The sequence below is a fragment of the Zeus faber genome, assembly GCF_960531495.2.
Source record: "Zeus faber genome assembly, chromosome: 14".
Classification (NCBI taxonomy): Eukaryota; Metazoa; Chordata; class Actinopteri; order Zeiformes; family Zeidae; genus Zeus; species Zeus faber.
In genome coordinates, this window is record NC_137200.1 from 23,944,479 (window position 1) to 23,956,978 (window position 12,500).

At 48.5% G+C, this 12,500-nt stretch overlaps 1 protein-coding gene across 1 annotated transcript in view; it reads left to right on the forward strand.

Annotated features, from left to right (window-relative positions):
* The window catches only part of srrm3 (serine/arginine repetitive matrix 3), a gene marked incomplete at both ends in the record, with an annotated part of 44,325 nt that extends 32,196 nt beyond the window's left edge, over positions 1 to 12,129 (forward strand). Inside the window, 5 exons of the mRNA XM_080013541.1 lie at positions 496 to 652; positions 6,878 to 7,161; positions 7,673 to 7,924; positions 8,525 to 8,650; positions 11,916 to 12,129. Coding sequence (XP_079869667.1) covers positions 496 to 652; positions 6,878 to 7,161; positions 7,673 to 7,924; positions 8,525 to 8,650; positions 11,916 to 12,129 — 1,033 coding nt within the window. The remainder of the gene's footprint in view (positions 1 to 495; positions 653 to 6,877; positions 7,162 to 7,672; positions 7,925 to 8,524; positions 8,651 to 11,915) is intronic.
* Between the last annotated feature and the right edge of the window lie 371 nt (positions 12,130 to 12,500).

Consider the following 12,500-nt stretch of genomic DNA (forward strand, 5'->3'; position numbering starts at 1 on the left):
TAGATGGAGAGTAGATGGAGAGTAGAGGTAGAGTAGAGTTGAGGTATTGTAGAGTAGAGTAGAGGTAGAGTAGCTAGAGAGTAGATGTAGAGGTAGAGTAGAGTAGAGGTATATTAGAGTAGAGTAGAGGTAGGGTAGATGTAGAGTAGATGTAGAGTATATGTAGAGTATAGGTAGAGTAGAGTAGAGGTGGAGTAGATGTAGAGTACATGGAGAGCAGATGTAGAGTAGAGGTAGAGTAGAGGTATAGTAGAGGTAGATGTAGAGTAGATGGAGAATAGAGGTAGAGTAGATGTTGAGGTAGATGTAGAGTAGAGTAGATGTAGAGTAGAGTAGATGTAGAGTAGAGTAGATGTAGAGTAGATGTAGAGTAGATGTAGAGTAGACGGAGAGCAGAGGTAGAGGAGAGGTGGAGTAGAGATGGAGTAGACGTAGAGTAGAGTCTCCTCCTCGCTCCCTCAGACCTCGCTCCGTTTCTCCTCCTCTGCACCCCAGGCTGAGCTCCAGGCACCAGGCGGACGGCCTCAAGGGCCCCGGAGCCTCGCTGTCCCCGGGCCCCGCCAGCCCCGCCACGTGGCCCAACGGCCTCCGCGGCCAGCGCGGGGGCCGCAACGGCAAGGCCGGCCGACCCGACCCGGGCGAGGGCGACCGAGTAAACAATGTATGTGACCTCCTCTACTCCGCCCCCCCACCCCCCAAAACCCAAACCCCCCGTCCCCCAACCCCACCTCCACCATCACCCCCCTCCCCCGCCATCTCCCCCACTCCTAACGCTATGTCCCACAGTGTCCCCCAAAATCAACTTTGCAGGTCTTCCTTTGTGTCGGGGTTCACAGTTGGACGGTTCTAGTTTTGTCTTTCGGTTGGATCGTTTAACGGTAGATTTTCTGTTTGTGTCGGATTTGTTTCCTTACTTTTAGGCCTTTTGTATTTTGTTTTTATTTATATTTTTATTTATATTTTATTTAAAAAAAAAAAATGTCCACGTCTGTGTGTTTTTTGGAGTGCTCAAACTGCTGCTACTGCTGCCCCCATCTCTGGCTCTCCTCGACTCCTCCCGCCATCTTGTTTTCTAAAATCCGGTTGTCGTTGTTGTTGTTGTTGTTGTCGTTGTCGTTGTCGTTGTTGTTGTTTTTGCGGCTCTTGTGTTTATTGTCGCTGGAGCCGGGCGGGGCTGGGGTGGGGAGGGTGGGGTCTACTGAGGACACACAGCGCAGAGAACAGGGGGCCACGGTGCCCCACGCCAGGCAAACCACTCCGGGTTTGTTTTCGGGGACGAGGGAGAGTCCCAAATGTTCCCTGAACCCGAGGATGGGGCCTGGAAGGAGAACCTGTCCAGGGTTGATTATTCAGTGTTCCTGAAGCGGGGAGGAGACCCTCGATGGCACGACGACAACGGTCACCGCCTGTCATCTCATCTCGTTTTAAGTGACGAATCTGAGCAGGGCCCGAAGTGGGCCGGCACTTCTACCTTTTACTCTTTGCCGCACCGGGACCCTTTCCCTGCGCACCAACTTCTCACAGGCCGCCGGTCTCTGTCCCGCCGCCTCGGGTTACTTGAAATTATTACAACGCAGAAGCTGCGAGCTCCAGCTCCGGCCGGCGCCTGAATCATGGGAGTGCCGGCGCACATTTTCTCCGCTGCGCGTTTCCCCGTTTTTTTGTTTTTTTTCAAAACAAAAACAAGTAAAAACAGTGTTTTTATTGTGGGCGTATTTAATTTTCCCCCGTTTCCGAACTGAACGGACCAAAAAAGCGCCGTGCGTCCTGTGCCGCGCCGCGCAATCTGTTGATAGATTCCAAACCAACCCCACCCCCCGTCAACATGCGAATGGGGGAGTACCGGCACATATTTATTTCCACTTGGAAAGATTTTCTCTGCTGCGCGTCCCATTTCCCGTTTCTCAAAACAAGAACAAATAAAAACGCAATCCACTGGTGGATATGGAATCCGTCATGGAATTGGCGGCGGATTATTTGGCATCATCCGTTACGCTAAGTCGGCGCGGTGCAAACCGATCGCTACGAGAAAAACTGCGACGGGCTTTAGCCGTGCCCCGCGCTGCGTATCGGGGCGGGATCCGGATTTAATCCCGTTCCATTTCGATACAAAGCTTAAGCTTCACGATTCCTTTCTATATCGATTCGATCTGATTTTGGTGAGGTGAGGTGAGCTCATCGCACGATTCCATGCGATCCATATATTTGACGTATATTCCCTACACTGACATTTTTTTTACGCGTAATGAGAATCGCTACCAGCTTTTCAGTCCGGCCGGCCTCTGGCGGCTCAGTGATGAAATATTTCAATTATGTGGTGACTGTGGTGGTTCGAAATGGTTGCACAGCTTCCGAACCAAGCATCCATGGTGCAATTTCTCAAAACGATTAAGGGGGGGGGATAAAAAAAATGGAATTGAACGGTGTTGGAGCGTCGTGTTGGGCGACGTCCGGGTCAAAAGGAACGGGACCGGGAGACGTAGACGTGTCCCCAGAGAAGTGACTCGCTCCGAGTGCATGTGTGTGTGAGAAGGACGCAACTGCTCTCTCGCTCTCTCTCTCTCTCTCTCTCTCTCTCTCTCTCTCTCTCTCTCTCTCTCTCCTCTCTCTCCCTCTCTCGCTCTCTTTGAGTGGTATTTAAACCGTGAAATAAACTCCCAAACCCTTTCTGTCTTGTTTATGTGAAAAGCACTCATAAAGCTTTGGAACTGGACCAAGTAGGTTACCTGGGTATGTGTGAGAGTTTCTTCTTCTTACTACAGTTGTCTTTTTTCTTTTAAAAGCACAATGTTCTGATCGGGGTCAGCCCACTCCTTTTGCTCTGGTTCAGAAGTGGAACGACGTTCACCCGAAAAAAGCCGCCGGGGATTAATAAAAAAAAATTTAAAAAAAGTAAAATAAAACAGCCATTCTATCTCTACCCATCTATTGGTTTCATCTTGTGCCGCGTTGAGCTGCATGTGGCCTCTAGGGGGCAGAATCAGTTGTGCGTCTGAGTCCGGCACAGAATCAGAATCAGAACGTTAAATCGAGGCGCAGGTGCCAACGAGGATCAAATACAAAATATTCCAACAATAATTTCATTTAAAAAAATGAAAATAAAAGTGCATTATTATTATTATTATGGTTATTTTTATTATTATGAATATTATTTTTTGTATTATTATTATTGTTGCTGTTATTATTATAATTTTATTGTCATTATTATTATTATTATCATTATTATTAGTAGTAGTAGTAGTAGTAATTATAATAATAATAATAATGATAATAATAATAATAATAATAATAATAAAATGTTGGCCCCCATCATCCATAACTGTTCGCTGTACAACGTCTTACTTTACTAAAATAGGGACAACATTAAAAATCTAGATTTGGGAGCTGTAGTAAGACCAGTAAAGGGGCTGAAACTGAATTTGAACATTAAAAAAAGAAATAAAATAAAATAAAACAAAAAACAAGCTGCAAAGGCAGGCGGGGCGGCAGGGCGTGGCGTCTTTGTGTCCTCTCTCTCCCTCTCCGGCGGTGAGCCCACACGCCTCACCCGCCCCACCCGTGTCACGTGACTCACACCTCCACCCCACCCCGTCACCGCAGCTCCGCATGCCCTCCCTCGTCTCTCTCTCTCTCTCTCTCGCTCTCGCCCTCCCTCCCTCCCTCCCTCCCTCCATCCATCCACTCTTTCTACTCTCTCTCCTCCTCCGATACAAACGCGCCAAAAAGACCGAGAGTCACGTCGTCGCTAGGTTCATCCTTTTCTTTTTCCCGTTTTTTTTTGTTTTTAGTTTGATATGAATGGTGCCCCCTCCCTCCCTCCCTCCCTCCCTCTCCATCCTCCCCCTCTTCTCCTCCTCTTCTCTTCGGTTGCTTTTTTTTTGTTTGTTTTGTTTTTTTTTCTTTGTTTACTCCTTCCTTCCTTAGTCTCTGAAACACAAATATGCAGCTTTGATACTAAAAAGAGGTCATTGTCTTTTTCCCATTTCGCTGCGGAGAACATTCCTTTCTCCTTTTTTTTCTTTCTTTCTTTCTATCCTGTTTTTGTTTTTGTTTGATATTGCATACGTGTCACTGGTTGAAATGGAAGGTAGGTAACGCTTTGCCTACGCACGTGATCTTTCTGCAGATGAGAATGTGAGAAGCACCCTAGCCTGAGTGACGTCAATGTTCCTCTCTCTCTCTCTCTCTCTCTCTAGCTATCACTCCGTTTCTGTTATTTACCAATGGTCTATCGCAAAAAATGACAATAACTTCCACTGAACGTGATTTGATTTCCTAAATCTGATTGGACTGCTTATGTAGAGCTCTGGTTTCTTTCCTCTTTTTTTTTTTTTTTCCCCCCCCTTCCTGGGCTTCGTCCCCGAAGTCCAGTCTTCCCGTCCGATCGCCCAGGTCCATCTCTTCTGTCCATTCCGTTTCAATCCTGTTTTTGGTAGCATTCGCATTCCCGTCCGTCCAGCATCTCTCTGTTTTGTCGGTGAACTAGCACATCCGTCTTATGTTTTTTTAATTTTAAATTTTTTTTACTTTTTAATTTTGATTTTTTTTTGTCACATTGATTTCCTCGAGAGAGAGAGAGAGAAAAAAAAAAAAAGAAAGACAAACCTTTTTCCCAACGAAACTGTCTCCGGCACCAGCGGTTGTGTGTTTCTGTTCGACCTTCCACCGCTTTCCCCCCCGCCGGGGGGCGGGGGGGAAAGGTTCTCCCTTCTGTTCCCTGCGCCAGGAACACGTGTTGCTTTTTTTTTTCTCTCCCCAATATTCAAGGCAGCACTGACGGAAAAAAAATAGAGGCGGGGGGGGGGGTGTTAATGCATGCTGTACGTGGATATAATCAAACATGTGCTTTGGAGATCACCCCTCAAGCGTTGACCCCTTGACGTTGTGCAGTATACTGTACATAACTGTGCATCGCATACATGACTCCCACTCCGTGGACGCCGAGTAGGACGTCTAGCGTTTCGCCCTAAAGCCGAACTTGCACGACGGGAGGGATTCAAACCCCCCCCCTGGCTTTAAGGTGGTTCAGCCCGTGCGGGAAGCGGAAGAGAGGGTGTCCCGTGACGCCGTTAGCTGCGACCGCCTCGGAGTTACCACTGTCACGGGGCGCTGCGTGCCCTGACCCGATGAGCGTTCGGCGTTCGACGTTTTTTTTTGGAGCCGGGCCTTGCTCAAAACGTTGCCTTCCCGTCGTTCACAGCTGTTCCCCGCGTGGCCGGACGCTTCGCTGCCGGGGGGGAAGCGTCCCGCTCGGCCCGCAGCTCCTCACTGCGCGGACGCGGTCCAGACCTCGGGAAACGTTAAACCTCCTTTTCAAGAAATGGGAAACACGTGTCTTAGTCCCATGTGTTGTGTGTTTGTGTATTTAGTGTAGTGTAGTGTATTGGTTTTAAACATGTAAATTACATGTAAGTGAAGGTATCATCACATTTTATCAAAAAAAAAATAGTAAGTCACGTCGGCCGCAGCAGGTTGTCGGCAGGAAGCGCCGTAACTTCCTGTTTCTGGTCTCTTTATCTTAGCTTGGATGAAGCCAAAATTGCCGAATTGCAGGAGGTGTAGAAAAGTCAATCGAACCTTGAAAAACCTGATCAAATGTATGCTTCGTGGCCATTTTGTTCATATCAGTACAATCGATAGAGACTTCCCGAATATATTGTGAGCTTCCTGTTTTTCGAGGAGGAGGTTTCAATGTTTTCCAAACGTTTGACAATGAGCGGGGGGGGCCGCGCCGCCGCCCGCTCCGGATGACTCGGAAGCAGCATTTTAAACGTCATTGAGACGTCCAGTGCTTGAAAAAAAAAAACAACAACCCCGGCGTCGGCTCGGGGGGGGGCGGCTCATGGCGGGTGTCAGACTACGAAGGGTTAAGAGGAGGGCGTTGCTCGGCGGCGGGAACGAGCCCCGGAGGCGAACGACGCCCCGCGCGCCGTGGTTCTCCTCTTTGCTTTCTCACGTCTTCTCCATTGATTTCCATGCATTGTCTCATGAGTCACTGGCAGGGAAGGGTTTTGTGTCTTTTTCTCTTGCATTTTGTGAATCTAATGATGCACTTATGTTGCCCCACTTTTCCCTTTTCTTCATACCTTACCTACTAAAGGAGGGAATACCACTTTATTGGTAAGTGGATGTTAACCAGAAGGGAGTTAAACAAGAGTATCTTAAAAAAAAAAAAAAAAAAAAAAAAAAAAAAAAAAGAAATCCAAAATTAAAGAGTAAAAACAAAAAGAAAATGGGTCGCTGTTCACATCTCAGCAATTCAGCCAATCTCAGCAAAAAAAAAAAAAAAGAAATAAAAACAAAAGAATCCACAAAGTGAAAATTGACGTAGCAGATGATTTGTTTTCTGATTCGGTTGATTCGATAATTGTGAATCTTTATTTTGTTCCTTCCATTTCTGTGATGTTCCGTCAAGTTGTCTCCTCTTTTTGTTTTGTTTCATATTTGTTTTGAACCATTACCAAAAAAAAAAAAAAAAAAAAATTTACCACAGAAGAAGTCCTCTTTTTCTACTCTTCCAATTCTGTAGCTCTCTGCCTCTGCTCTCTCCTCTCAGCCTCAATTTGGTTCACAGTTTCTTCTTTATACTTTCTCCCCTCTCTACCTCCTCTTCCTTTGTTTTTTGGGATTATTATTTTCTTCAACTCATTATGGTTTTGCATGCCAAGTATTGCATGCGCTGCACCATAGAGGACTATCTATAAGCTTCATGGAGAAAACCTAGATCTCTTTCTTTTAGATGTTTACCTTCTTTTGGCAAGAACACCGTAGCACTGAATCCCCGGTGTGGAAACACTCTAATGCGCGTCTTTCCTTTTTTCTTTTTCCCCTCCTCCCTTCTCTCTTCTCTTCTGTGTGGGTTGTCGTTCATCCGCAGAAGCTCCGCAAGTTGGCCGCCGGCTCCGCCAGCGCCCAGCCCGCCGCGCTGAGAGAGTCCCGGCTCCACGGCACCCCCCACAGGGGCCAGGCGGACCAGGCGGGCGAGGCCAGCGGGGACTGCAGACGGGCGGCGGCGGCGGCAGCTGGGAGCTCCGCCCCCCAGGGGAGGAGGGCGAGCCGCCGAGGCCAGGCCGGGAGCTCCCGCTCGCCGGCGTGCAGCAGCGACTCGGGACGCTCGCAGCAGAACCGCCCGGGGAAGCGCTCCACCCACCGCCAGAGGAAGTGAGGACGGCTTCCCTACCTCTCCAAAAAAAAAAAAGTCACATGATTTCACATTCGAGCACATTCATCCACACGCCGCCACGTGGGATTCCGTGTTCGGCGCTGGCAGTGCACTGTAAGACAAAAACACTCCACCCTAACTCTTGTGCATCACGTGAGTTGGGGTTTCAGAGTGCACCAGTCAGCACCGTAGATGGGTTTCACATGCGCTGTACATGGGTTTCACATGTGTTCTTATATTTGCGTGCGAATCACATATTATCACATGCAAGCTGTTCCAAAAGCACATTTTTTCACCTAGATTTCACACGTGGCGTGTGAAATTTCACATTTTGGTCGGATTTCAGTATGTCCACCACGTGCTCTGCACGCCACATATGTCTGCCGGCCGCCTGGCTGCAGATGGGACCGACGAGCCGCGCGCCGGAGTCTCCCATTCACAGAGTGTGAGGGAACTGACGCGCTTGAATTCAAATTCTTGACTCCTCTGTCTGCTCCCAACCGCTCCAAGGACCAAAGCGGGCCGCTCGTCCAGGCGGCACCACCGCCCCGGGCGGGCTCCGGCCCACCACCGCAGCCCGTCGGGGTCGCCGGGCCGGCACTCGCACGCGTCGGGCAGGAAGAAGGGGGAGTCGCGCGGCGGGCAGCACCTCCGGCAGCGCAGCAGCTCCTGGAGCAGCGGCCGCTCGTCCTCGCGCTCCGTCTCCAGGGAGAGAGGGAGCAGCAAGACCAAGTCGCCACACAACAGGCCCAACGCCTCCAGGTGAGCGCCCACTCCGTCACCCGCCAGGAGGCGCTCCGGCCGAAACCGGGCGGCTCTCGCCCTCGTTTATGTGATCGAAGGTGTGGAAATGTGAGAAACACTCAAAGCCACTTTTCCTACAGTTTGGTTTCCTGAGCAACAGTTGGGGAGGTGGGTTGTATTGTTTTTGGAGTCAAAGGGCTTCAAATTGATCCTGTTATCACAGGCACAGTGTCAGTATAACACAGTGGCTGTCAGCTGTTCCGACCTCAGGATCCACATTTATCCTGCGTTGATAAGTCACAAACCAAACATAATTCAGGATTTGAACCATTTTGATTTATTTTACTACATGAAAAGTACAGTAATGCACAATGCCTCCATGCACCGCTGTGCACCGTTTCCCACGCACAACACACAAAGGGTAGGTGAAAATAACGGCGAAAAACACAAATACCACCACGAAACAAGCAAACCAAATGGACCCGCGTTTCGGATCGGGGCCCATCCGTTGAGAACCGCCAGCGGCCTCGGTAGATCAGTGCCGTAGGAAGGGCTTTGCGTTCCTTAAAAAAAGGAGATGGGAGCGCGGCCCCTCACGGGTGTTCTGTCTCCCCGCAGGGAGCGAGACAGCGCCAACCACTCGGACGCAGACAGCCGCGCCCGCCGCCGCTCGCGGAGCTACTCGCCGATCCGCAAGAGACGGAGAGACTCCCCCAGCTTCATGGAGGCGCGCAGGATCACCAGGTAGCACTTCCTGTCCGTCACTTCCTGTCTGTTCCGACGGCTTTTTTGTTGTTTTTGGGTTCGGACCTTTGTCGGCAGGTGACGGCGCCCGGCCGTGGCTGCCGTGGAGACTCCCGTCCATGCCTCACCAAACTGTCCTAACATCCTAAAGTGGTACCGCCAGAGGGTTTTAGGGAAGGAGGCTAAAAATAATGATAATATAATAATAATGATAATGTAATAATAATGATAATGTAATAATAATGATAATTTAATAATAATGATAATAGAATAATAATGATAATAGAATAATAATGATAATAACATAATAATGATATAATAATGATAATTACAAGCTATTGATACATCTCTCATAGATTGGATTTGCCCTATATCGTGTGTTTTTTTCTGTCACACTGAATTAAAAGTTAAAGATGTATATATGTATGTATGTATGTATTTATGTATGTATGTATGTATGTACAGTATGTATGTATGTATGATTACATGTGGTATGTATGTATGTATGTATGTATGAATGTATCTGGTATGTATGTATGTATGAATGTATCTGGTATGTATGTATGTATGAATGTATCTGGTATGTATGTATGTATGTATGTATGTATGTATGTATGTATGTATGTATGTATGTATGAATGTATCTGGTATGTATGTATGTATGTATGTATGTATGTATGTATGTATGTATGTATGTATGCAAAATGTAGATTAAGTTTTATTATAAAAATAACAGGAATGTGACTTAGCACCACTTCATTACAAGGATTAAACCTTTGTAAGGTCCGGCTCCGTGGACGTACTGGAGCACAGCATAAAGGGTGTGACACAACGTGAATGGCTTCAGGGTGGATAACACGAAAATAACCATTTAAACAAAACAAAGCAACTTTAATGAAACAATCTTACTAATCACAAATGGAGAGAAAACCAAAGTACAATTGCCTGATCGGACTGGAAAGAAAGAAAGCGGTTATCTGCCCCTGAGGACTAAATGGAGTATTCAACTTTTGTTTTTCCTCTCAGTTAAAGGGTATTAAGGTAAATTCTGTGTTGTCTTGTCATCTATGATGTCATCTATCTATATTATAGGATTTTCATCCTTCCAAAAGCTTTGTGTTGAGAATACTTACGAGAGCGTTTATATTTTCAGTTGAAAACATTGTTCTTTTTTTCCGCAGCCTGAAAAAAGAAATCACCTTCCGTAAAAGTTTCTCAGACAAAATGTATTTCCACCGCTGGTGATCGGTCCGACACAAAGCCGAGACAATGGAGCGCCGGCGGGCTGCACCGCCGGCTCGTTGCCCTGGTAACGGTTGCCGTGCAGCAGCAGGACCCTCACATCCCTCCTGAGTAAACCCGCCCCTCTCTCCACCCTCCGCCTCCCTTTCTCGCTCCATCTTCACCTCCTTCCCAGCTCCACCTAAACCCGCTGAGCCCCGGCTGTGGGGTGCGCACTAACGTGACACGGTGGCTGAAACCGAGGCACTATCAAGGTCCGCCGCTGTTTCAAATGACATGTTGCACTGGGCGACGGGTTCCCATGATGCATTGGGGTAAGACACTTGGGCTAAGCAGTGGTGGAAGAAGTACTCCGACCTTTTGCTGAAGTAGAAGTATAAATACCCACGGAACAAAATGACGCCAGTAAAAGTGAAAGCACCACGTGGACATTTCCGCTTAAGTAAAAGTGTTTAGGCACTTGCTCTTAAATGTGCTCCTTGACGGGCAACTCTAAGGTTCGTTTCGAAAAAGGTCTTTATCGTCACGTATCGTTTGAGTCCGGCGTCCGGGCTTTGCCGCTCATCTCCACCCTCTACACAGAGAGCAGAGCGGCGCAGGTGGAGTCTTGTGATACTTCATAAAGCACTGCTATACCTTTATTTCTGCAGGTTATCTCCCTGTTTTTCTATATATATATATATATATATTTCATTATATATATTTTTTTTTTTCATTATATATATATATATATATATATATATATATATATATATATATATATATATATATTTTATTATTATTATTATTATTTTTTATTTATTAAAAAAAGCAACTTACTTATTTTGATATTTTTTCGGTCTTTTTATACATCTACATTTTCCTAATGTGACCTTGAAATTGTAGTAACGTGACAGAAATGCAGTGGAGTAAACGTCCTCCCGTACCAAAATGTTATTATTATGTACTTGGTAGAGATAAATAAATAAAGTTGTCCAGCACAGTGCTACTTTCCACCGCTGGGTTCCCATCAGGCACCTTGATAGTGTCGACCTCTCGGCTCGGATAACGCTAACGGCTCACGCTCCTCGCCCCGCAGGCAGCGCTTCCTGGGCGATACTAATCATCTGTGCTCACTCTTTAACCTGCAGCGTGCGTGGATGTCCGAGATCGCCCCAAATGTCAGTGTGTGCGTGTTTGAAAAAGCAAGGGGGCGACCTCTCCTTTTTTTATTAACCCTCACCGTCGCACTCTCTCTGCAGCCTTCCGTCTACTCACAGAACCCGCCGCCGAAGACCCCGGTCACCGCCGGAAACCAGCCGCGCCCGGTGCCTTTGCCCGTTTTCCGGCCCCCGGTGCCCAAAAGCGCATTCCTAGCGAGCTTGCCCACGACGAGCAGCGCGGCAAACATGAGGAAAAGTTTGTGGACGACGGCACAGTTCACTATTACCCTCCCGGCTCACTGCACACCGCCGCCTATTTTGCGTTGCACAGTATTAACCCGGGCGCGGCCCGCCCCTCCGGGCGTCAGCGGAGGCCATGGCTGCTTTGCTGTTGGTCAAACGCTGCATTCCATTAGAGGCGAAAACTCCGAAAAGATCGCACCTCGCGCTTGGAAAAAGAGAAAGAACGACGTCGTCCCTGCGTTGGTTTCTATTAGAACGCGTCCCGCTTTGATTTAAACTACTCCGTCGTCCGACCTCGTGCCGTCGTCTGTAGAAGTCGCTCGATTGCCGAACGATCGGAAATTTGTCGCGGGCGTCCGTGTTTTCCCCCCCGTACAGGGGCGATGGAACACATGCAGCTCGGAAAGCGGCAACGACCGAGCTCCGGCCTCCAACGCCAAGCGGCAAAAGGTTCAAACTCTTGGCGAAACATTTACCTCGCTCCCGGAAGTGAACGAACCGGGTGCGGCCGGGTGTGACCGGGGTCGGACCCGCGCTCCGAGCGCCAGGGGCGGCGCGGCGCCGCCACTAACTCCGCCAAGGCTCCGACCGCTCCCTGCTCCGGCTGACGCCTCTTCCTTCTCCGCCTTCCCTTGCAGCGCTCGCAAGAGGCCCATCCCGTACTACCGGCCCAGCCCGTCCTCCTCCAGCTCCGCCAGCAGCCCCACCCGCTCCACCCGCAGCCGCAGCCGCAGCCGCAGCTACAACAGCTACAGCAGCTACAGCCGCAGCCGCAGCCGCAGCCGCAGCCGCAGCCGGACTCGCTCCCACAGCTACTACAGCCGCAGCAGCTACGACAGCCCCGGCTTCTGAGCACTAAAAATAATAATACATATATATATATATATATATATATGTATATATACATACAGATATATATAATATTAATCCAAAAGGCAGAGCATTGTTTTGAATGAGCTCTGGTTGAGAATTGCGACCTGCCGTGGCCCCGCTACACCCCTGCAGAGCCTCCATCAAAGAGCCGACAGATATGGTGTGATGAAGCTCTCTGCCCCCAGAGCGTCGCTGATCACAGAGCGTCTTTTTTTAAATAAATCAGTCGAGCCCAGAGAACAAATCCCACGGCGTGTAGTGTACGTGCGCACTTTCTCCCCCCCCCCCCAAAAAAAAGGAAACAATTAATACGAGGCGGAGAAAAGGAAAAGGAACTGTCGACGTTTAAA